We start from the raw sequence: 24,447 nt of genomic DNA on the forward strand, positions 1-24,447 counted from the left end.
TCTCTGGTTTCTGTTTCTTCTATGGATGAATATTATCTTTGATCCCCTAAGTACATTTTGAAGAAAGAGATGTTTACTTTTTCTGTAATTTATAAGATCTATTTATTGTCTGGAGATTTAGGATTGATAGGTTAGGGAAGAGGGAAACAGGAGGTCCCTATCTGTTTTCAACCTAAATTCCCTTCAGGGATTGAGGACTCGAGACTGGGAAACTTGGGTCCCTGAAGATCGTTGTGGAGTCAGGCTGGTGTAATTTCCTGATATGGAAATACAGCTTTGTAGATACTGATAGGAAATCTTCTGGATGGATAGTCTGTTGCCTTCCCCAAAGGGAAAAAGTCTATCCACCACTTACAAGGAAATATGGCTAATCTGGGTCCCTTCAGATCAATTGAGGGATTATAGCAGGCTAAACTCAAGGAGGTTGCTCTTTCCATTCTCTAGTTCAGAAGGGACAAGAACTCCTTCTCAAGTGTCCATCTGTTTTTCTTGACTGGGGATTCCAGACCCCTCCCCTGTTGTCAGCCAAAGTTCCATTTCCTTCCTGAATGAGGTTTCCGTGCAAAATCAAGTCCTTGCAGTGTATTCTGTATCTCTCTCATCCACAGCAAGTCATTTAACTCTTTTTGCCTCAGTTTCTTCATCTGTTAAATGAGCTGGAGAAGGAAATGGCAAACAGGTTTGGTATGTTTGCCAAGAAAACTCCAAATGGGGCCAGAAAGAGTCAGACATGATGGAAACAATTTGAACATCAACAGGATAACTGACATTTTGTTGGCATGCTTCTATTAATTTACCTTTATTGTGACTCATTTCCACTTCTAGCTGGGCCTGCTCCAGACTTCCAGTACCTGCCCACAGCTTTCCACCAGCCCCATTCCCTCAGACACACAGGAGTCTAGACAACCTGGGGGAAGCCCAATCCTGACTCACACCAGCTAAACATGCCCAAGAAATTACCAAAAAAGGCTGAAGGTCATCCAGCCACTCCTCAATTGGGAGCAAGCATGGCTCAGAGAGAGAGGCTCTGATGGAACTTCACTCTCCCCAGGCTCCATCTTCTCTCTGGCATAATCCTGGACCTTGAGGTCCCCAAACCCTTCATGCTATGGGATGGTTGTCAACTCAAAAGCCTTCAGTATGTTCTGTTTCAGTATGTAGCAAGCTATGACTTCTTTTGCCATTATAGCTGCTAACATGAAGCTATATGCTTTATCAGGTCATGTGAAGTCACATGGAGTCAAAATACAGAGAAAGTCTTATAAAAAGATGTCCTCTTAATGGTGAAAAGATAGTATAGGGGAGAAATATTATAAACTAATTAGTAAATCAAAAAGAATTAAGTGTTTACTATGTATCAGCACTGCTTTAGGTATTAAGGATGCAAAATAAAAAAATGTAAAAATCTCTGACCTCCATACATTCTGTGGGAGAGGGGAGCAACATATACACATAAAAGTATATTCAAAATAAGAATGAAAATAAAACTTATGGGGGACATGAAAATTCAAGACTTTGACAGACTGTAATGTAGAAGAGAAATTGGACTTGTTCCCATTGGTCCCTGAGAATAGAACTATGAGCAACAGGTCAAAATTGCAATGAGGCAAATTTGGGCTTGGGGTGGGGAAGAACTTCCTTGCAATTGGAATTATCCCAAATACAATGACAGGACACAGTTGATTGCTTCTCCTTGGAGCTATTAAAGAAATTACTAGATCTGTGGGAATAGAAATCCAGAAGAAAGCATTTGATTTATCACTTATATAAGGGAATATGATTTGGGATTTCTATTTTTAAAAACTACTCTATTACAAAAATGAATATAGTCACACTCTTTGTGGTGGCAAAAAATTGGAAAATGAGGGGATGCCCTTCAATTGGGGAATGGCTGAACAAATTGTGGTATATGTTGGTGATAGAATACTATTGTGCTAAAAGGAATAATGAACTGGAGGAATTCCATGTGAACTGGAATGACCTCCAGGAATTCATGCTGAGTGAAAGGAGCAGAATCAGGAGACCATTATACATAGAGACTGATACACTGTGGCACAATCAAATATAATAGACTTCTCTACTAGCAGGAAGGCAATGATCCAGGACAATTCTAAGGGACTTATGAGAAAAAACACTAACCACATCCAGAGAAAGAACTGTGGTAGTAGAAACACAAAAGAAAAACGTAGCTTGATCACATGGTTTGATTGGGACATGATTGGGGATGTAGACTCTAAACAATCAACCTAGTGCAAATATTAATAATATGGAACTAGGTCTTGATCAATGACACATGTAAAATCCAGTGGAATTGTTCATTGGCTATGGGAGAAGGTAGAGAAAGAACATGATTCATGTAACCATGGAAAAATCTTCTAAATTAATTAAATAAACTTAATTTTAAAAATGAATAATATAGAAAGAGGTTTTGAATGATAATATATGTATAACCCAGTGGAATTGCTTTTCAGGTTGGAGGGGAAGGAAAAGAGTGGGAAGAGAACATGAATCATGTAACCATGGAAAAACTTTTTTTTAATTTTTTAAAAGATTAAAAAGGAAATCAGACTATAACTCATCAGGGGGAAAGTGGTAGAGGAAATTCTTTCTCAAATATGTGTTGACTAGATGGTCATTGAGGTCCCCCTCACCTCCAGAATTCTGTGTTTCTATGACCACAAAATCAATAGCATGATATGGCAGCCAAAAAACTAAAGAGATCTAATTACTGTGTTGTACTTTGCCCAGATCATACTAAATCTAGAGTACTGTCCTGAGTTTGGGGCATCCGATTCTAGAGAGGACACCGATAGACTGGAGAGTGACTGAGAAAGGCAACTAGAATGATAAAAGTCCTCCAGATCATACTCTTGAAGTTCTGGTTGAAAAACTAGGGATGTTATCCATGTGTTCTTGGAGCCAGTGACTCTGGCCTTCTTATAATTCCTCTAGCATGACAATCTATCTCCTGACTGTTCATTTTCTTCTGATTTTTTCATTGTATTCCACAACCTAGAACTCTCTCTCATCATCTCTGCCTTTTTGGCTTCCCTGGTGTCCTTCAGGTGTCAGAAAAAAAAAAAATCCCATCTGCAAGAAACCTTTCCCAATCATCTTTAGTGTTGTTATCTTCCCTCAGATTATCTCCACTTTGCCTTTTATATATCTGGTTTGTTCATGGTTGTTTATATGTTATCCCCACCCATCAGACCATGAGCTCCTTCAGGAATTGTTTCTTGCCTTATTAACCTCAGTATTTTAGCATAGTGCCTGCCTTTGAGAAGGCTCTTATGGTCTTGATTTCAAGTTTTTCAAGAATTTCACATCAACTAAACAAAATATGAACAACAGCAACAGGTGTGAGGGAGGGCCTGAAAGGAGAGAATTTGTAATTCAATTTTTTTTTTAATGTTAAAAGCAATTAAAAAAAATTTTGGGAAGAAGTCCATAGGTTTCACTAGACTGTGGAAGGCATCCATGACACAAAATTGGTTAAGTATCTCTAAATTAGAAGAATTCCCCAAACAAGGAAGGCGTCAAAATGATCATTTGGAGTCGGGCAACTACCAGGAACATTTCCTATTTTAACATTTCCCACTCAACTCTTGCTTTTAGTATTTTGGGTTAAGTGGGACCAAGAGGTTGTGAATAAATAGAAGTACTTTAGGAAAGGCAGAAACTAGAATAACTAGAAATTAGAATAACACCTAACCAGATAAAGAAAAAAGATAGGAAAGCATGAACAGAAGAGTTTTTGCCAGCGAAAGTGGTAGAACCACAGGGCCGGAACCATATGTATGTATATGTAAGCCAGAGCAGGGCTCCTACCAAGACAGCTGTGAGAGCCAATGGATAGGAAGGCTTTTTGACCCAGAGAAAAGGTTGCTTCTCCCTACTCCTCCTTCCACCACCCCCCCCCCCCCAACCAAACCCTCTCCCGCATAATGGGGGTAGAAAAGAGAGGAGAAGATAAATTGCTCTTATTTTCCAAAGGCTTCTTTGGAGCAAGAGATATTCACCAAGGGAACAAATCCTAAGGTCAGAGATATGCAGAAGCTATGTTCCCTACAAAAGGCAGGACTTTAAAGCCTAGGAAGCTGAAGTTTAAAGGATGAAGGGAACGTCTTTTTCTCCGACTCAAGCCACCAGAGGGTGCTGTGCTTCAAGGAGTAAAAAACATCTTTCGCGGAGGCGAAAACTCGTCTTAATAATCTTGTCTCAATGGGGCGACCGTAGGAAACATCCCTGGGAAATGAACGGTAACTCTGAGATCTCGCGAGGAAACCAGAGCGTTCCAGCCCATCACTTTCCACATCACCGCCGCTTCGCTTCCGCGACTTCCTCGAATACACTCCTCTTCCTCCTCCAGCAACACTTCTACTTCCTCCTTCCCTCTGGAGCCCAGGAGGTGGCGCTGTCCCCGGTGCCGTCACCAGCATCACCACTACCACGTCCACCACCGCAGTGATTTCCCGTCGGGCTGTGCGACGCCGGCCTCCAGAGCCAGCGAGTGCCACGTCCTAAGAGAGGCCCGGGCCTTGCGCGGGGCGGGGGGGGGGCGGGGAGCTACGCTGAGAAGGGGCCGGTGACCCTAGTCCTGTGCCCGCCACCGCCATGGGCTCCTCGCAGAGCGTCGAGATCCCCGGCGGAGGTACCGAAGGCTACCACGTCTTGCGGGTAAGGCTGAGGCCCGGAGACCGGAGCGATGCGTGTAGGTCGGGGTCGGGTCGTGCAGAGCAAAGAGGGAGCGCAGACACACCCACTCCTCTGAGGGGGCCACGGGTACGAGGAGGACAAGGAGGCGGCCCCCCTGCCCGTCTTCTCGAGGGAGAGCCGTCTCCCTGCTTCCGGCGTGTAGGGTCCAGGCTGGCGAGGTGGTAACCTCGCGCATCCCTCGGGTGGCTGGGAGCCGTCCGCTTGTAGTCCTTTGCCCAGAGCTGCTTCTCTCCGTTCCTGGCCAAAGGCCGTGCCTTTCCTGGCTCCTCAAATTTCCAGGGAAGATGTTTGAGCAAAAAAAAAAAAAGCGTGCAGAGGATGCTTCAAGAAGGGACTGTGGTGCCGCTGGCCTTTCTAGTAATAGATGTCCCTCACTGTCGGAGTGGGGTTAGTTTGGATTCGGCTGACACCTGTCTCTGAGAAAGAAAGGCTGGTGTCTGGCAACTCTTTAATCGTAGGATACCGAAAGCAACATGGTATACATAGGTTTGCCTGGCGAATGTTTACTTAATCGCGTGGCACTGCAATTCATAACCTTCCTTGTCCCTTGATTATTGGTTCTTAGATTCCCCAGAATGTCCGTCTGTCTTTTTTAACCCCTTCAGAATATGCTACCCCTTCCTTCCCCGCCTTCTCACACCTTACTCTTCTCCCTATATTCTGCAATTCAGTGAGATTGGCCCCTGCTGCTCCTCACATTCGATTAATAATTCCATACTTTCCCCCTGGCTGTCACCCATGCCTGGAACATTCTCCTTCCTCCTTCCTCATCACAGCTTTTTACTTTCCCTGGCTTTTTACAAGTCTCAGCCAAAGTTCTACCTTCTGCTAGACTTTCCCGGTACTCCTTAATCTTAGTGCCTTCCCTCTGAGACTCTCCCTAATTTATCCTGTGTACACACACACACACACACACACACACACACACACACACACACACACACACACACACACACACACGTCTTGTTTGCACGTGGTTGTTTCCTTGTCTCTCCCATTAGAATGAATTCCTTGAGAGCATGGAATTTTTTTGCCTTTCTTTTATTACCAAGGCTTGGGACACTGCCCTATAGTAGCCACTTAATAAATGATCATTGAATAACTTCCTGAACCTTTCTTCTTGTTCCTTGGAACCAGAATTCTATTAGAGGGTAAAGATTTTGATCTGTTAAGTGGAGAGTATTGTAATTTTTTAAATCCTTGCTTTCCTTCTTGGAGTCAATACTGTGTATTGGCTCCAAGGCAGAAGAGTGGTAAGGGCTAGGCAATGGGGGTCAAGTAACTTGCCCAGGGTCACACAGCTGGGAAGTATCTGAGGCCAGATTTGAACCTAGGACCTCCCGTTTCTAGGCCTGACTCTCAATCCACTGAGCTACCCAGCTGCCCCCAGCATTGTAATTTATGAGAACCTATTTCATTTATCTTCTTAAATAAAAATTATTTTGTCACAGAATCCAGAGAAACTTTGCCAGTTATTGTCGTCAAAGACAAGCAGATGTGGTCTCTGATAGTCTTGTCTTGGACTCAGCAAGTTCTGGGTTCAGGTTCTGCCTCTTAACACATAACTAGCTGGATGACAGTAGGGTCAGTAGTAACATGATGGGCATCAGCAGAATAGTTTCCAGGCTGCAGTGCTATTCAGGAAGATGACAAAGCCTCATTTATGTCACTAGGCTCAAGAAGACTTGAAATATGAGACCTATTAAGTAATAGCATTTTCACTTCATAAAGGGTCACAGAAATGAAAGGATATATTTAGTAATACCTCCTTCTTTACTGCTTTTCTTCTTATTGGTACTATTGTCCACTAATGTTTTTACTGTATTGTATAAATGTTACCATTGAGGTAACTCTTGATTCCTTACTGTTGGAGTAAGGAAAGTAAGCAGCTGATTGGGAGTAGGGAAAAGAAAGTTAGTTGTCATTGTCTATTATCATATATTTATAGCTAAAACCTGTCTAAGCATTTCTTAAGCACACACTTGTGCCAGGCATTCAGCTAAGTACTAGGGATACAAAAAAAGGCAAAACCATCCCCTACTCTAGTCATCCTGTCCAACCCCCTATTATTTTAGATGAGAAGACACAGTCCCCAAGAGGCTAAGTAGTTTGCCTGAAGTCATATGGTTGGAAGTCACAGGATTAATAATAATAGCTAACATTTATATAGTCTCTACTGTGTACATTTATTATCTCATTGATCCTTGTATTAATACTCAGAAGTAGGTGCTATTGTTATCCCTGTAGCACAGAAAACTGAAGTAGAGATTAAGTGACTTGCTCAGGATCATACAGTTAGTAAATATCTGAGGCCAGCTTTAACCCAGGTCTTCCTCTAGCCCTGGCATTCTATCCATTCTATCACTTGACTGCCACAATTAAAAAGTTATTTCTTCTTTATCCAAGAATCTGCTTTATAATCCTCTAAATGATGACATAGTTATCACAGACTGAATCCTGGAGGATTCGTTTATTTAATTTGTATTTACTTCTCTTTGTATGTTTGTTAACCCTCTCCTGTCCCATCATTCGAATGCAAGTTCCTTGAGGACAGGTATTTCTTTTTTTAAATCTTTTCCTCAGCTACAGGAACAGGTGTCTGATACATAGCAGGTATTTAATAAAGGATAGTTGGATGAATGCCACAGATCCTGGGATGCTAAGACAAGTTAATAATCAATAAGAATTCTGTGTTATGGTAAAAGGAGTCTTAGGTACAAAAACAATGCTTTCTGTTGCATAATACTTTCAAGTATAAATTAAGTGTAATTTCTTTTTCTTATAGTAATACCCAAGTAACAACATCTGTTTTATAGATAGGTATAAAGAGTAATTGATTTTATCTGTTTTGTTTTCTATTAGAGGCAGTGTAAAATAGTCAAACATGCATCCATGTGATCATGGGAAAATAGATTAACCTCTGAGTTGGATTCAACAACTCTCGAAGACAAATGCCCACCTCCCCGTTTGCAACTTTTCCTACCCGAGAATTTCCCACATCTAAAAGTCTCAGATAGACCACACCCAAAGAGAGGGAAACTGACAAATACTGTATTAATATGCTTGTTGTTCATCATGAGCCATAATTATTGCAGAAAGGTGATGGAATATGGTGTATTTAGTAGATGGGTTAGAGAGAATATTAAGATTGAAATAATAGTATAACTTTAAGGCTGCTTCTGCCATTATTGACTTTGAAAAGTTTCTTTATTCTCTCTTCCTTGATTTCCCCATCTGTAAAATAATGTTAATATTAAAGTGACATGAGTACTAATTTCCCTTTTTTTAATTTCTTCTATAGATTGAGGTTCTGTAGATATTTTCTCAGTTGTGCTCACTAGACATCTCAGGAAAGTGGCTAGAAGGCAAGTAGACTTATCCCTATATTCCAAGACATAGCATGAAGTTAACTGATTTTACTTGAATGTTCCCAGAAAGCCAGTCATTGAGGCAGAAATTAAATTCAGCTCTTTTGAGCACTATACTGTATTGTTTTATCCTGTGAGGAGCTAATGTCTGAAAAATAACAGAAATATCTGCTATCAATTGTCAGTAGATCTACAAGAGTATATTTTCTATTCAGTTCTATGAAGCAGAACAGACAAAATTATGAAGTTAATCAACTTTTTCCTAGAATAACCTAAGTATAGGGTATATTTCTTTAATAAACTACTAAAATTTGGTCACATCTTGATCAGTAATAAAAATGAATAGGGTCTAGGATTAGTGACATTCTTATTCACTGCTATTTTCTTATTAGTTATTTTCTAGTCCCTGTAACTGTTTTACCAGAATTTCCCCATTTTCATTGTTTATCCTTCTGCTTTGAAAATCAGTAGGTGATGTGCAGATTTTCTTAATAAAACTCAAAAATGTGCTATCGTTTTTTTATTTTGGTATATTACTAGGCCCAGAGTATAGTAAGTATATAATAACTTTATATAAACATTGGTCTTTAAGTGCAGATATTTTGGAGATCTTCTATGTCCTGTCTTACACAAACTAAGAGGAATAACTTCTAAAATGTGCTCTTTATGTTATGATTTTTTTACTCTAAAACCCCAATAATTCCATACTTATTATGGGCCAAATTAATAGAACTTTAAATCTTCAGTGACTTTATTTTGGGAAGAATGTTTGATAAATGGGATTATCTTTTATTCCTACTATGTGGTCCAGATTCAATAAATAGTCTCATGTGCCTTGTCTGTATACTTGATGCATATTATTTTACTATTTATGAGAACCTATTTCATTTATCTTCTTAAATAAAAATTATTTTGTCACAGAATCCAGAGAAACTTTGCCAGTTATTGTTGTCAAAGACAAGCATACCTATTATGAGTAAAAGTCCTTTTGACAGAGCTACATAAGACATGTTAAAATGAGGAATTTGCTAAAATTCACTTTCCTTTGCTACATCAGTTATCATATAATGCCTATAATCCAACTTCTTCATAATTGATTGGCAAGTGAAAGTGTTTTGAACCCAGTGGCCTATAATTACAAATATTTTGGGTTTGCCATAAACTATTAATGTTGGTTTGGTTTGATATTCATTTCATTCCTGCCTCAGCTGTCTCCCTTGCAGTAAGTACCAAAATGTTTTTTTAAATAAAGCAAATTAAAATTAATTGTGTTGCAAGAGTTTCACAATACCATTAGAGTCTAGGGATACTTTTAGGCATTCCAAAACTAGTCTTGGCAATCAATCAAGCAGGCATTGATTAAATCAGCATCTAGTATGTTCCCTGAATTGAACTGTGCTAAGGCATTAAAATTACAAGGGGGAGGGGGCAGCTGGGTGGCTCAGTGGATTGAGAGCCAGGCCTAGAGAAGGGAGGTCCTACATTCAAATCTGGCCTCAGACACTTCCTAACTGTGTGACCATGGGCAAGACACTTAACCCCCATTGCCTAGCCTTTACCATTCTTTTGCCTTGGAACCAATACACAGTATTGATTCCAAAACAGAAGGTAAGGGTTTAAGAAAAAAATTACAGAGGCAAAAATGAAATAAGCTGCACTTGATCTATCAAGAGAGACAAAATATATAAATATATATGGAATATAAACTAAAAAAACACAAGGTAGTTTTGGGGGGATGGACACTGGCAGAGGCCTTTGAAGAGGGAGTACATTCCAGGCATGGGAGATATGCTGGTGCCAAGGCGCAGAGCTCAGAGATGATATTGGTTGTGAGAAACAGGAAGAAGTCAGATCATAGAGAATACAAAAAGGAGTAATGAATAATGGAACATGATTTTATATTTACCTCTAGAGCCAACAGAGAGCCATTGGAATTTTGGTCTTTTCATTTTGCATGTCAATGCAATTTTTAATAATCGTTTTGGGACACTTTGTGACCCATGTTCTCTTCCTCCCTCAGACAACAGGTAATATTTCCATGTTCATATCACACTAGGGAAAAAATCATGGTGGAAATAAAGTGGAGAATGCCACTGGAGTTGATCGAATAGAGGAGTAACATGGTCAGAATTGTTCTTTAGGAAAACTATTTTAGCAGATATTTAGAGTAGGGAAATGCAGTAGGGAACTACTTGACAGCAAGACCAATTAAGTAGTGTTACATACAGGTAAGAAATAAGCACTGAGCTAAAGTAGTCACGATGAGAAGCGGTTGGACTTGAGAGATGCTGTGGAGGCAGAAATGGTGAGATTTGGCAGTTGAATCTGTTGGGGAGGAAGAATGAGTAGTTGAGATAATGTCAAAATTATGAACCTGAGAAGATTGGAAGGAAGTACCCTGAGACAGAAATAGGGGAAATTTGAAAGATGCCTGGGTTTGGAGGGGAAAGAGAATTACTATTTTGGACACAATGGATTTGAGGTGTCTGTGGCCTTAAATAGTTTTAAATATCAACTAGGAAGTTGGTGAGGGAGCTCAGGAGCCTTAGCTTGGATATGCATGGGTCATGTGGTAGTCAAAGATGATTCAGGAAAATGGGAGGCATCATGGACATCATCTCTTTCCTCATCAAGTTCCTGGATTTTTATTTATGATCATGCTTTTGGTGAATTATTTAGAGGTTTGGATAGGGTTTATAGATGGTGAAATATTTTGAGGAGGAGGGTGTTGTTAAACTGGATTAACCTCTTGGGACTCCTTTTAGTGCAAATAGTAGACAAGCAGGTATTTTTGTTGTTTATTATTGAAGAAAATTATAATCAGTTCTGTGAAGCATTGCTACAACTTAACCCAAATTTCAAAAGGTTATGTAAACAAAGGAGTGGTAAAAGGTTTTCTTTTTCTTATTTTTTCCTCATTTAGTGAATACAGGTTTTGAGTTATCTTTCAAAGACAGAAGTGAGAATATATATTAGATCGTTGAAAGCATAGAATACTATGCTTTTAACAGACTACTTCAGATTACTTTGTAATAGATGTTGGTTAAAGTCATTCTATACAAATCTTTGTCATCCACATATGAGGACCTTATACAAATTCAAATAATTTCAGAAAACTTAAAATTATTGAATCTTTTGATAAGAATATAATCATTTTTCAAAGTCCTTTTATGTAGCTAAAGCTCCATAAGTGTGAAGTTTCTTCACTAAGCCAATAGTTGAGACTTATTTTGTTATACTACTTGAATTTTTTTAATTAAAAAAATACACTTGGCAAAAGTCATAATCCTTTTTCACTTGAACATAAATTATTGAAAAATATACAGCCAATGTCACTCACACCTGTGTCCAAATACTCTTACATAATAAAGTTCATAGTTTATGCCTCACTAGTGATGGATCAGTTAGTTATATGATCTTGTAAGAGTGAAAATTATGAGACTGGCCCCAAATTAATAATTTTATTAAATCAAAAGTAGTAGGGGAAAAATGGAAAAATAGGAGAGAGATATAAAATATATTTTCCTTATCGCTCCTCTTAGTTTGCTATCCATTAGTGACCATTAAGGGCTCCATAGACACTCTCACAGGCAAGTCCAAGTCCAGGAAGCATCAAACTCAAAAGTGTAGAGCCCCAGATTAGTTCTCTACTCAGTTTATCAAACTTCTCCACCCACTAACTCAGACACATCAGGTCTCAGGAGCCGACCTTGGCTCTCTATTTTGCCTCCACAGGGGCAGTCCAAGGGCAGTCCAAGGGGTATTGCAGGGAAGAACACCCTTGCCTCCCCCTCTTCCCCCCTTGACTCATGACCTCTTGACTCTACTGCCACATTTTTCCTGCTGTTATTCTTATCCTCCTGACTCAATTCTAGGCGGAGTTTAAACTCACACCAGGTATACATATTCAAAAGGGGAAGGGTAAATTCCCTTTTCACAATCTTTGTTCTTAATTTTATTATTTGCCAGTTACACTTTAATATGGTTTCAGCCCCACTCAGGAGTATTACCTCAGTGGGCCTAGTGTTTGATACTAATGCTCTTTAGCCTACTACCTCCTCTTGAAAGGAGAGACATGTTTCATGATCAATTAACCAATTGAAACAAGATTGGTCACTACATTGATTAGAATTCTAGTCTTTCAGTATTATTTTCCTTTATATTATTATGGTCATTGCATAAATTATTTTCCTGATTCTACTCACTTTCTCTGAATCAGTTCATTTAAACCTTCCTAATGTGTGGAGTGGGATTTTGGAGGGTCTTGATATAACAAGATGCACCTCCTTTAATCACTCAGATAATCTTTGAGACCAGAATAAGATGCAGTCTGATGCTACTTTATTGCTTATGGCAAAGAACTGGGACCTTGGCTTGAGTCAGATATCCAAAGGCAATACCTAAAGATATACAAATAAACTTCCAATTGATTGGAAATGAATACAATACCCTCCACCTGTGCAAAAGAATACTAATTAAAGGCTTATGTGAAAGACTGGGAGGGGGAAGAGTAAAGGGAGAGCCAAGCTATATAATTAAGATAATGACAAACTTAACATCTTTTTGGAATTTCAGAAATAATGATCTAATATTGTTACTATTACTAACCAAAACTACATTGAGAATAATATACTCATTTTCACTCCATACATAATCTATAAATTCCTTATTTTGCCACATTTTACAGTGCAATATTTCATTACATTCATATACCCTGATTTGTTCAGCCATTCCCAAGTCAATGCTTCTGCTTTTGTTGGGGGTTTTTTATGCTGCAAAAAGTGCTTCTATCAATATTGTTCTATATGTGCACCTTTCCCTCTGTCTAACTATATGAGTATAATATATTCCTACTAGTGCTATTGCTATTTCACAGGGTATATACAGTTTAGTGGTTTTGTTGTGTTTTTTATTTTGGCTTAGTTAGAAGTTGTTTTCCATAATCCACTACAGTTTTCTTAAGAACAAAAAAGTTGTTTTTAGAGTAATGCTAGCTATAGAAGCACATACCTGTAATCCCAGCTACCAGGGAGTCTGAGACTGACAGATCTCTCTCAGTTACAGTGGGCTAAACTGAGTGAGTGTCCATAGTAAGTCCAGCATCAGTAGAATAAGCATCTCACCAGGGGGACACATGATTTTCTAAGGAGAGATGAATCTGTCCAGATTGGAAGAAGCAGGTCAGAGCTCCCATGCCAATCAGTAATGAGATCATCTAGTGAGCAGCCATTGTACTTCAAGCTTAGAGAGAGAGGGGAGTCCATATCTGAAAAGAAAAGTAAAAATGTCAGCACAAGTCAATCTATTTCACCGACTCCAAGTTTTTGCCAAAGACAATGTATGGTTTAACCAGTACATGAAAAATATAATGCTTCCACACTGGAGGAATTGTCTTTGAAGTTATTGTATATTTTTTTAGAATCTATATGACATGTACAATATAAAGTATAACTATAAATATGTTTTTATTTTTTTAACCTGCCAGAATTTATAAATACAAATGAGTTCTATCCTATTCGGATTAAGCATTATTAGGAGAATATGTACTTATTCTTATGATTATGCAGTTGGTCAGATATGTTCTGGTTTTGGCTTTTTCAAATGCCCTTCAGACGCTATAGCATAGTCTTTTGAATATTTTTAGTGGTGACAAAAATTAATTCTCTGAGTGGATTTAAAGTTATTTGGAATCAGATGTGGTTTGTAATCAAGTTGGGAAATAAACATTTTTCAGTCTTTAACACAAAATGTAATGGATCTGACATTTAAAAAATGTTCAAAGCATTGTTTTAAGCATTATATTAAGAATTACTGGACTAAGGCTAATACCTTAAAGAATATCTTTCTTTTGCATAGGTAGATCAACTCAGGGCTTTTTTAAAGCTATTATTTAGAGCAAGAGGAACAAAAAAGGCACTGGTCAGATTTTTAAGGCAGATGTTATAATAGATAGCCAAGAGAAAGCAGAAGAGCTCAACAGCAGTTTTGATTCTATACTGTGTGTCTAAGGGAGTATTCTTCAGATTGGAAATGGTAGAACAAATGTTATTAAGAAAGTATCAGATCTGGGACAGCTGGGTAGTTCAGTGGATTGAGAGCCAGGCCTAGAGATGGGAGGTCCTAGGTTCAAATCTGGCCTCAGACACTTCCTAGCTGTGTGACCCTCAGCAAGTCACTTGACCCCCATTGCCTAGGCCTTACTACTCTTCTGCCTTGGAGCCAATTCACAGTATTGACTCCAAGACTGAAGGTAAGGGTTTAAAAAAAAAAAAGAAAGTATCAGATCTCTGAGCCTGGTGATCTAAGTGAGGCCATATCTCTTGGCCTGGACAGATAATATCTAAATCCTGAAAGATCTGGCAAGTGAAATCACTGAACTGCTGTCACTGATCTTTGAAGAATTCAACCATTATTTAAGAAGCCAAGAGACTGTGTTTTGTTCTGCATAATAGTAGCTTGCATTTATAGCTTATAGAGTTTGTTCAATGTATTTGTCATTTCATTCTCTGTTAGGTAATATTATTCTCTTTTTATGTAAGAGGAAACTTAAGGACCAGCTGGATAGTGATTTGTCCAGGTCACACATCTAAGTGACAAAAGTGGGTGCAATCCTGGATCTTCTGGAACTGAATCCATGTTCTTTCTACTGTACTTCATTTTCTTGGAGAGTTGGAATCATGGAGAAGAGACATAGTATTTTTTTTTTAACTCTTACCTTCCGTCTTGGAATCAATACTTTGTATTGGTTCCAAGGCAGAAGAATGGTAAGGCCTAGGCAATGGGGGTCAAGTGACTTGCTGAGGGTCACACAGCTAGGAAGTGTCTGAGGCCAGATTTGAACCTAGGACCTCCCATCTCTAGGCCTGACTCTCAATCCACTGAGCTACCCAGCTGCCCCCTGAAGAGACATAGTATTGAAAGATTAAAGATGAATAATTATTGTCCCAATTTTTTAAGGGTAAAAAGATATGTGACAAAGTATAGGGGAGCTCTTCCATCCCCAGCTCATTTTAAAAGTATGATCTTTGAATATCTAGAAAGAGAATCAATTACTAGGAACCATCATATGTCACTAAGATCAAAATTTGTTAAATTAATCTCATTTCCTTAAAAAAATTTTTTTTGGCAGTTACAAGACTAACAAATCAGGGAAATGCCAAAGGTATATGTGAATTTCAGATTATCATTTGTTAAAGGTTCTCATCTTTGTAAACATGTTATAGAATTGAGTTGGATGGGTAGTAACATTAGATGGATTTAAGCCTGAAAAGAGATTGTTAGCAAATTTTTATCAGTGATTTGTCTGAATGCTTTTAAAAGCTATATGATGATGTACTTAAATTCATAATGTTGGGGAACTAGAGATGGATGACAACACCTCAAAAAACATCTAATTGTATTGAAATGCCTGTTTAATTTATTTTATATTTTACATTTATCATTTTATTTAGTATTATTGTACCTGCTTCCAGTATTGTCTCTAACAAGTTTTAGATTCAACTTTTTTAGACTCAAGACCAAATTTTAGTGTTAGGCCCTTGTGGCCCTCTAATCCAATACATCCCTGAAAATGAATCCCCAATACAACAGGCAATGTCAGAATGTAGAGGAAGGGTTCCACCCTTACTCTTCCCATGCAAAAAAAAGAGTTATAGGATGAGAGCATGTGCCTGGCAGTACAGGAGAAGGTGCTTATGTCAAAGGAGGTCTTCTTGGATCTATTAAAGAATAAGGAAAATATTTTAAAACATTTAATAAAGGAAAGTATAAAGGGTTTTTGCACTTAGGTTCAAAATGAACTAGAAAAGTACAATCTGTAAGAAACATGACTGGACAGTACTTCACATGAGAAAAAAAAAAACTTAGATATTTTATGTGACTGTCAATTCATTACTAGTAATGTAAAGTGACTGCCAAAAACTGTTTTGTGAGCTTGTCTTATATTGGTAGTGTCAAAAACAAATAATGAAGGAGGTGGTGATTATACTATATATATATATGCACTTTGTTCTAGTCAGATGACACCCATAATATTTTTTATTCATTTCTGGGTGCTACAATTTAAGAAGGTTAAGAATTTTATTGTAGAAGAAGGTGCTTAATGAGAAGACTTGAAACCCTTTCCATTTAGATTAAATAAGAAAAGATTGGGGAAGTTACAAAGAGAAGAGTTTATGATATATAAGGTATAGATTATATGAATTTACTCTGTATCACTCCAGAGGGCAGAACCTGGAACAACAGGTACGGTTTACAAGAAGGCTTACTATATGGTAGAGGAATTTCACTGCCTCATGAGATATTAAAATTTCCGGACCACTACATGTCAGGAGTTCATGGTTTGTGTAAGGTTCTGACCAGCAGCCCTTACAAGAAAGGAAAGATAAAAGATTGACCCTTGGGAGAAGGGCTGAAGCTGAGGGGATGGATAAGAATGGAGGCAGACACCAATGCAATATTAACAATAATCGAGCTGCACAGATCAAGCCCCAGCTACCTAACTTCACAAGGACATGAGGCAGTTAGATAACCTTCAATCAGCAACACAGGAGTCAGAAATGAGTATAGAGATCAACTGAGAGAAAAGCCACTGATCACTTAGAGCCAGTGCTCTAAGCACGGATCACTCCCGCTTGAGGATAGGAGATTAAGATGGAAAGGTCTTTTACAGAGATAAAGGAAATCCCATGAGAAAAGCTGTTCTTGTCCAGAGGCCAAGCTCCAGTTGGGAGAGGGACAGGAGAAAGAGATAATAAGGGCTCACTTTCTGTAAGCTGCTCATATTTATTGACATTGTGATGCAAAGGTACATAATACATATTAATGAAGACCCAGTGGATTGCCATTGGTTCAGGTGTACATTACAACAAGGCAGAGGCATGGATTGTCTCAGCCAGGTGAGCACAAAGAAACCTGAGTTTGTGCCTAAACCTTAGGAATGTTGGGATCAAAAGTCAGTGCCTTTCTTGCCATGAGCAGGACTGAGTATGCTCTCTCCTAAAACAATCCTTACAGATTAATTATCTTCCTTGTGCATACACAGGTGTGGACTGTTACAGTTTGGGTATAAATGAATAACTTCTTAGTCATTCTTCATTTTTATTCCTATATTGCTACATCTTTTTTGTCAGCCAAAAGAAATAAAAGTGGAACTAAATTCAATTTAATTTTTTAAAATTATTTTTAGAACTCATCCCTTTTAAGATGAGAAAACTGAGGCAAAAATTCAAATACTTTAGTCACAAAAATATTTGCTCCTGAGCCAGCCAAGTGGTGCAATAGACAAATGCTGGGCCTGGATTCAAGAGGACATGATATTAAATCTGGCCATAGATACTCACTGTGTGACCTGGGAAAGTCACTTAACCTTGTCGCCTCAATTTCTTCCTCTACAGAATGAGCTGGAGAAAGATATAGCAAACCACTCCAGTATCTTTGCTAAGAAAACCCTAAATATGGTCACAGAGAGTCCAGCATGACTAAAAATGACTGAACAACAAACTGTCTCAGTGATATTTGTTCTCTAGAAGGCAGTGGGGTGTAAATGATCACTTAGCTTACCTGTTTCCACTTGCTAGGGTAAAAAACTCTCACAGAAATTAATAGGAAGAAGTGATTTTTTTTAAGACAGGAAAAAAAGAATGCAAATAGATTATTAATTCCTGTCAGAACTAAAGTAGAACTGTTTTATAAACAATAGTACCTTAAAAAAAATAACAAAAAGCAACCCATATATGGAAAAGCTCCTTCATGGCCATCACTGATCTCTTAAAAACTTCTACTTTAACTGTAGTGTTAGATTTCTAATGTATAACTTATATGGTTTCTCCTTTAATATGAAATATGACATGGGGAGCAGCTGGATAGCTCAGTGGATTGAGAGTCAAACCTAGAGACCAGAGGTCCTAGGTTCAAATGTGGCCTCAGACACTTCCCAACTGTGTGGGCAAATCACTTAACTCCCATTGCCTAGCCCTTACCATTTTTCTGCCTTGGAACCATTTGTATTGGTTCCAAGATAGAAGGTAAGGGTTTCAAAAAAGAAAAAAGAAATATGACATGTATTTACTGAGTAGCTACATCAATGCTTTACCAGTGCTTATTAAAGGATGATCTATTTTGTTTCATCCTCTAATTTTTATTAAACTATATACATTTTAAGAAAATTGTTCTAAATATAGTTATAAATGTATTTAATTTATTTTGTCTTTGGTTGCTTTCCTATAATAACACTAAAGTTAATTAAGATGACTAAAAGCCTCATGTATTATAACTTTAAAGGTTGCTATGTTTGATTTCTTGTGGTATTTACACATTACCAAATTAAATGTTCTGACCATAATAGACTGTATGAATTCTGGTATTTAAAGACCTATCTATGGTTATAAGCTTACAGTATGGTATTCATTTATTTGGCACAAGCTTTGGTTTTGTGTCTTTTTAATAATTCGTGATCATTATTTTCCAGGCATTATCATGTAACATATCATATTTCCCAGGAATAATCATGTGACTGTTCTTTTGCAGCTATTATGCAGTGATGTTACTTAGTTTAGTTACTTGCATTGAAATTATTCATTTCTCTTCTCTTTGCAGCAAGTATTGCTCATATGTAAATGACACAGTTAGCTTATCAGTAGAATTTGTGTTTTGAATTATTTCTCATGGATAACATAAAATAATTTTTTAGTGATTGGAAATCAGTTCTGTTATAATTAAATTCTCTGTGCCAAATTAATGTCTGTTATGACTCATACAAGAAAACCTACCCACTTGTAGGCCTAATAAACCATTTCTCCTGAAAAGGTCTTTTAAAATTGAAGAATATGTTTATAGTGCAGTGTGTCCTCTGATTTCAGTATTTTATCTTGATCACTGAAAATAAATTTAAAATTGGCATGTACTCAATTTACTGAGAACCATTCAGAAGTCCTAAATGAATGAAACTCAGCTTTAACTATTTCTTAAGTTTTTAGTGGAAATTTGTAGGGTTTGTTTAATAGCATTTGAAGATAGAAAAATGCAAAAGAAAAAGAAAATTGCATTTTCATTACAAATAGACTTCTCTTTCAGATTGATCATATATAGAATAAAGAGGGGGAGAAGAGCACATGATGAGTAAAACCTTCAAAAAAACGTAAGGTGTTGGTGAGATTTTTTTTTTTTATGAAACGGAAGAGCTAAAGATATTTATGGGCCTTTTAGAGGGCTACACAATTGATTGTTTCTACCTCAGCTTGTCAAGGCAAGATGCCAGAGTTTCTAGCTATGATTCAAGTTATGCCTAGTACTACACACTTGATGTTTGAGGTACATTTTTTTTTTTATCACCAATACCATCTCCTTCCATCTAGCATCTCTGGTATATAGGCAAACTGAAATCTTTCCTGCATTCTATTGATCACACTTTGAGGCCTCCAATTTAACCTATGTTCAGAAGCGTAAGACTAGCACAAGTAATAGTCTGGGTTTTTTTCCCTCACTTGAAGCAAAAAGTGATACCACCTTTGAGAGCAGGTTAAGCTTCTTCTGTCATGGAAGAACCAATCTGCAAGAAGTTACTGTTCAAGTTGTTCACTTCTTGCCTACTCTAAACAGGAATTCTTTGGTTCCTTGAGCTTTATGGATGACCATTTTCTGGGAATGTTGAAGAGAAGATTGTTTAAGTTATACATTGGATTAAGTAGTCTTTGAAATCCCTTCCCTCTCTGAGACTGTAATATAGGAAAAACAGGTAGGCTTATAACATGAGGTGACTAATGGCAGCATAACTATCTGAGTTATCTCATTAGGTGCTATTGATGTTGGATTCATTTTTAGTTTACCTCTTCTACACTTTTTTCCCCTAAATCATTAAGAAATAGAGCACTTAGGAGACAGTGTTATTGAGGAGTGTTAATATTCCCTAACTAAATTAATAGATGGGTGCTACAAACATTGATGTGAATAGAAAGAGGAACTTATTGAAGGGAAAGAAGAAAGCAAAATAATATTTCTGGAAGGATGGATGTATACTATGTAAAGAAGGAAGGAAATAAAAGTTAGAAATTTAGGCACAGTTTATTATCATGTAAGCATTTATTAAGTATATACCATTTGTAAAGTGTTTTGCTGGGTACTAGCAAAGAGAATAAATAAAACACTATCTCTTTCTTCATGTAGTTTACAGTGTAGTAGAAGGATGATACCTGTGACATAAGTCTACCAGAAGTACAAAAAAGTGCTGGGTAAAGTTTGAAGAGAGAAAAGTCATTAATGACTAGAGGAATCAAGATTTCCTGGAGTAGGTAACATTTAAGTTAGAATTAAGTTAAGAATAGAATTTTAGTAGGTCAAAGTGGGAGGAGGAAACAAAACAATGTAAACAAAAATGTGAAAGTACGAAATATTTAGGAAGTAGTAAATAGGCCAGGTTGGTAGAAAAAGTCCAATGGGAAAAAAAAAGAAAAGAAAAGAAAAGAAAAAGTCCAATGGAGCTAGAGCTAGACAGGTATAATACTTTGGATTTTCAGTGCAGGGCTTTAATGAGAAGACAGTAGGAGAGTGTTTTGACAGAGTAGAGGAATGATCAGATCTGCCTGTGTTAAACTCTAGGGCTAGAAAAATAGGATAACACAGCCCCTGCTTCTCAAGAATTTAGTAACTAATTGAATGTAAGGGGGTTAGAGAAAACTCAAAGATGACTTCCATATTTTTGAGCCTGTGTGAATGATAGAATGATGATTTCATCAGTGGAAGTAGGGAAGTTGGGAGAAAGGTCAGAATTTGGGAAAGGAAGGAAAGAGGGAGATAATAAATCAATTTTGGACATGTTGAACTGTAGGTACCAAAAGAACATTCAGATAAAGATTTGACAAACTAGAAAGACAGGATTGAAGCTCAGAGGATAAATAAGCCTGCAAACAGTTGTGCCCCCATATCTGTTGATTCAGTATCTGGTAATTTAGTTACCCTTAGTTAACCACAGAAAAAAATGGAAATTTAGGAAATGGGGGGGGTCATAAGTTTCAAAGTATTCACCAGTTGACTGTAGGCTATAACAGTGATGGCAAACCTATTAGAGACTGTGGGTTGTGCCCCACCACCCCCTTACCCCACACAGGGGAGGGAAGAAGTGCCCCCATTAGGCTACTGAGGGGAGGGACCAGTAAAGTGAGGAATGTCCTTAGCAAGTGTAGAGAGAGGGAGGGGAGTGGCTTGAGCACTTTGCTTCCTGCCAACTCTGTCACTTATGAGCTGCACAACTTTTCCACTGAGCACCCACTGGGCAGAGGGGCAGGGAATGTGAAAAAATGTTATCAGGCACAGTGGAGAGGGAGAGGGGAGCAGCTCTGCCTGAGTCCCTATGCCTTTCTAGTAATGAATTTTGGGGAGGGAGGGCAGCTATATGCCCACAGAGAGCACTCTGCATGCCATCTTTAGCACCTGTGCCATAGGTTCGCCATCACTGGGCTATAACACAGTGAAGTCTACAGCCCAGTACTTAACTCATTTCCCTTTGTTCCCATACTCATATTCCCATGCAAAAACTTTCTTCCATTCTGCCTCTAGTGTTCTCAATGATCACATTCATAGTAAGACCTTATTTACTATAATAATGGCCCAAAAGAGCAAGAGCAATGGGTATGGTAGTACAGTTATGCCCCTGTATCCATTAGCTCAGTAATCTGTTGATAGATTAACCTGTAGTTAACAGCAGATGTTCAATTATGTACATTGGTTTTAGTCATCCACAGAGTAGGTCTTGGAACTACTGATACAGGGACCCTACTACAAATAGATCTGGGAGCCCTTCATAAAGGTAATAGATGAACCTTTGAGAATCATTAGGGCATTTCCTCATCCTCCCCCATATATTTCCCCATTCTTTATTAATCTGGTAGTAGAATAAAGAATGGATTGGAAAAAGAGAGAATGGAGGTGACAAGATGTCTATAAGAGCCTTATAACCAGTTTTCTAGGCAGGTGGTAATGAGAGCCTGTGCTGATGGCCACAGAAAGGAGTAAAAGGAGAAAATAGACTTTAAAGAAAATCAGTAAGACTCAGTAACTTGTTGACTATGAGAGATGAAGTAGAGGTGACACCAAAGATGCTTCTGAAAGAAAGGCAGAAAGAGAAGTTGGTTTGGGAGAGAAAGATAAGTTTACTCTTAGGCATACTGAATTTGAGTTGCTGGCTAAACATTCTTTTGGAGGTGTCTAGTAGGGCAGTGGGTCTGAAACAGGGAGATCAGAACTAGAGATAGAGATTTGATGTTCATCTGTATTAAAGTGATAGTTGAAGCCCTGGAAGATAGCCCAATGAGAAAGTGAGGAGAGAGACAGAGAGACAGACAGAGAGAGACAGACAGACAGACAGACAGACAGACAGACAGACAGAGAGCGCGCTGAGGGCAGAACCTTGTGAATGCCAATATTAAAGATATGGAAGAAAAGAGCCAGAGAAAGAACAATCAGCAATGGATAGAATGTCAGGTGGGCAGCTAGATGGCACAGTAGATAGAGTGCTAGACCCAGAGCCAGTAAACCATCTTTCGGGGTTCAAATGTGGCCTTCAGTACTTAGTAGCTTTGTGATCCTGGGCAAGTCACTTAACCCTTTGTCTCAGTTTCCTCATCAGTAAAATGAGCTGGAGAAGGAAATGTTAAACTACTCCAGTATTGTTGCCAAGAAAACCTCAAATGGGGACACAAAGAATCAGACATGATTGAACAACAACAACAAGAAGGCTAAATGATAGAATGAGCAACATAACCACAACAAAAGATGGTTTAGTACTGGAGGTTGATGGAGGACGTTTAGAAACCTTAAGAGGTAGCTGGAAGGTTGTAGGAAGAAACAAAACTTGCATATAATTGAAAAGCAATGTTTAAAATTCTTCTTTTGCTATATTATAGCAGATCTAGGTACCTTGACATGGAAGAATGAAGAAAAACTGAAATAAATTCAGGATTAGTCACTCCAAAATGGAAAGAATAAGTTCATTAAGAATATTAAAAAATGGCAGTGAATAGAATGTCCAATGCAGATGAGAGAACAGAGGGTAGGAGACTGGGTGGCACGCCTTCAGTGAGAAACAAGTATAATGCAAATGAAAAGAAAGATATAGGGTTAGTCTGAGGAAAGTTTCTATTGAGACAATTTTACAGTTTGGTGGGATAAGTGCGAGCTTGGTTTTTATTATTTAGAAGTTGATTCAACATAGTGATGCATAATATGCTATCGGAAATGTCTGTATTTTGGGAATAAATGTAATTGCATACCTGTTCTTATATTTAGTTTTAGTATGCATTAATATCAAATCTTTTTTTCCTCTTCTTTGTTGAAATTATTTATAATTGTTTATAATTATCATTTAATAAACATATTTGTCCACTGGGTGTTTTCATAAAAATATGGATCTTAATGACAGTAATTCTCAGATGTATTTATCCAACCTTCTCCTGACCTGCAGTCTCACATCTCCAGCCACCTATTCAGTATCTTGAAGTAAAAACAAATGAATAATGATAAAGGACTAAACAGAATACAAACTGCCTACATTCTAATTTAGAGAGAGAATACATTCTCCCTCTGAACCCCTGTTATCATCAGGCATGGAGGAGTCCAATTAGACAAGACCTAGAAATGGTTCTGTTATATCTTAGTGATCTTAAGGGAAGAATGGAAAGAATAGGGTAAGGAAAGATTAAAGAAAATCATCTTGTATATCAGGGTACAAATAAGGGAAATGAACTTCATTCTCATCTAAACTGGTTGAAGGAAGGAAAAGTAATACTCATAAGGAGTTGTGTACAGAAATATATTTCATTCAATGGGGAAATATGAAAAGGAGGAAAAAAGGAAGAAATAGAGGAAAGTTAGATTATAGGAGAGATTAGCCCTATGCAAAACACACAAAGGTATACAAAAATATTTATAGCTCTTGAGGTGGTTAAAAATGGGAATCTGAGGGGTTTCCTATGAATTGGAGAATGGCTGAACTATAAATTTGAAGGAATATTATTGTGCTGTAAGAAATGAAGGAAATGGTTTCAGAAAAACCTATGGTGATATATGAACTGATGCAGAGTGAACAGAGCCTTTAGAGGAAAACGTTTGCAATGACAATTTAGAAAACAACTTAAAAAGAATTAGAAAATCTGATCAATGTAACAACCAATCATGATTTCAAACAACTAATGATAAAGCATGCTCCACCTCCTAGAGAGGTGAAGGACTCAAGGTCCAGAATGAGATGCACAGGTTTATATACATACATATATACATAATATAACCAGTGAATACATTTGTTTTGCTTGACTATGCATACTTGCAACAGAGGTCTTGTTTTTCCTTCATTTTCAATGGAGTGAGAGGGAGA

General features: G+C 37.8%; 1 protein-coding gene across 1 annotated transcript in view; it reads left to right on the forward strand.

The window, feature by feature from the left end:
* The first annotated feature begins 4,071 nt into the window (after positions 1 to 4,071).
* GORASP2 (golgi reassembly stacking protein 2) overlaps positions 4,072 to 24,447 on the forward strand; it is a 42,792-nt gene continuing 22,416 nt past the window's right edge. The window contains exon 1 of the mRNA XM_001367786.5: positions 4,072 to 4,677. Coding sequence (XP_001367823.1) covers positions 4,615 to 4,677 — 63 coding nt within the window. The 5' untranslated portion in view covers positions 4,072 to 4,614. The remainder of the gene's footprint in view (positions 4,678 to 24,447) is intronic.

This window comes from Monodelphis domestica, chromosome 4 (assembly GCF_027887165.1).
Source record: "Monodelphis domestica isolate mMonDom1 chromosome 4, mMonDom1.pri, whole genome shotgun sequence".
Classification (NCBI taxonomy): Eukaryota; Metazoa; Chordata; class Mammalia; order Didelphimorphia; family Didelphidae; genus Monodelphis; species Monodelphis domestica.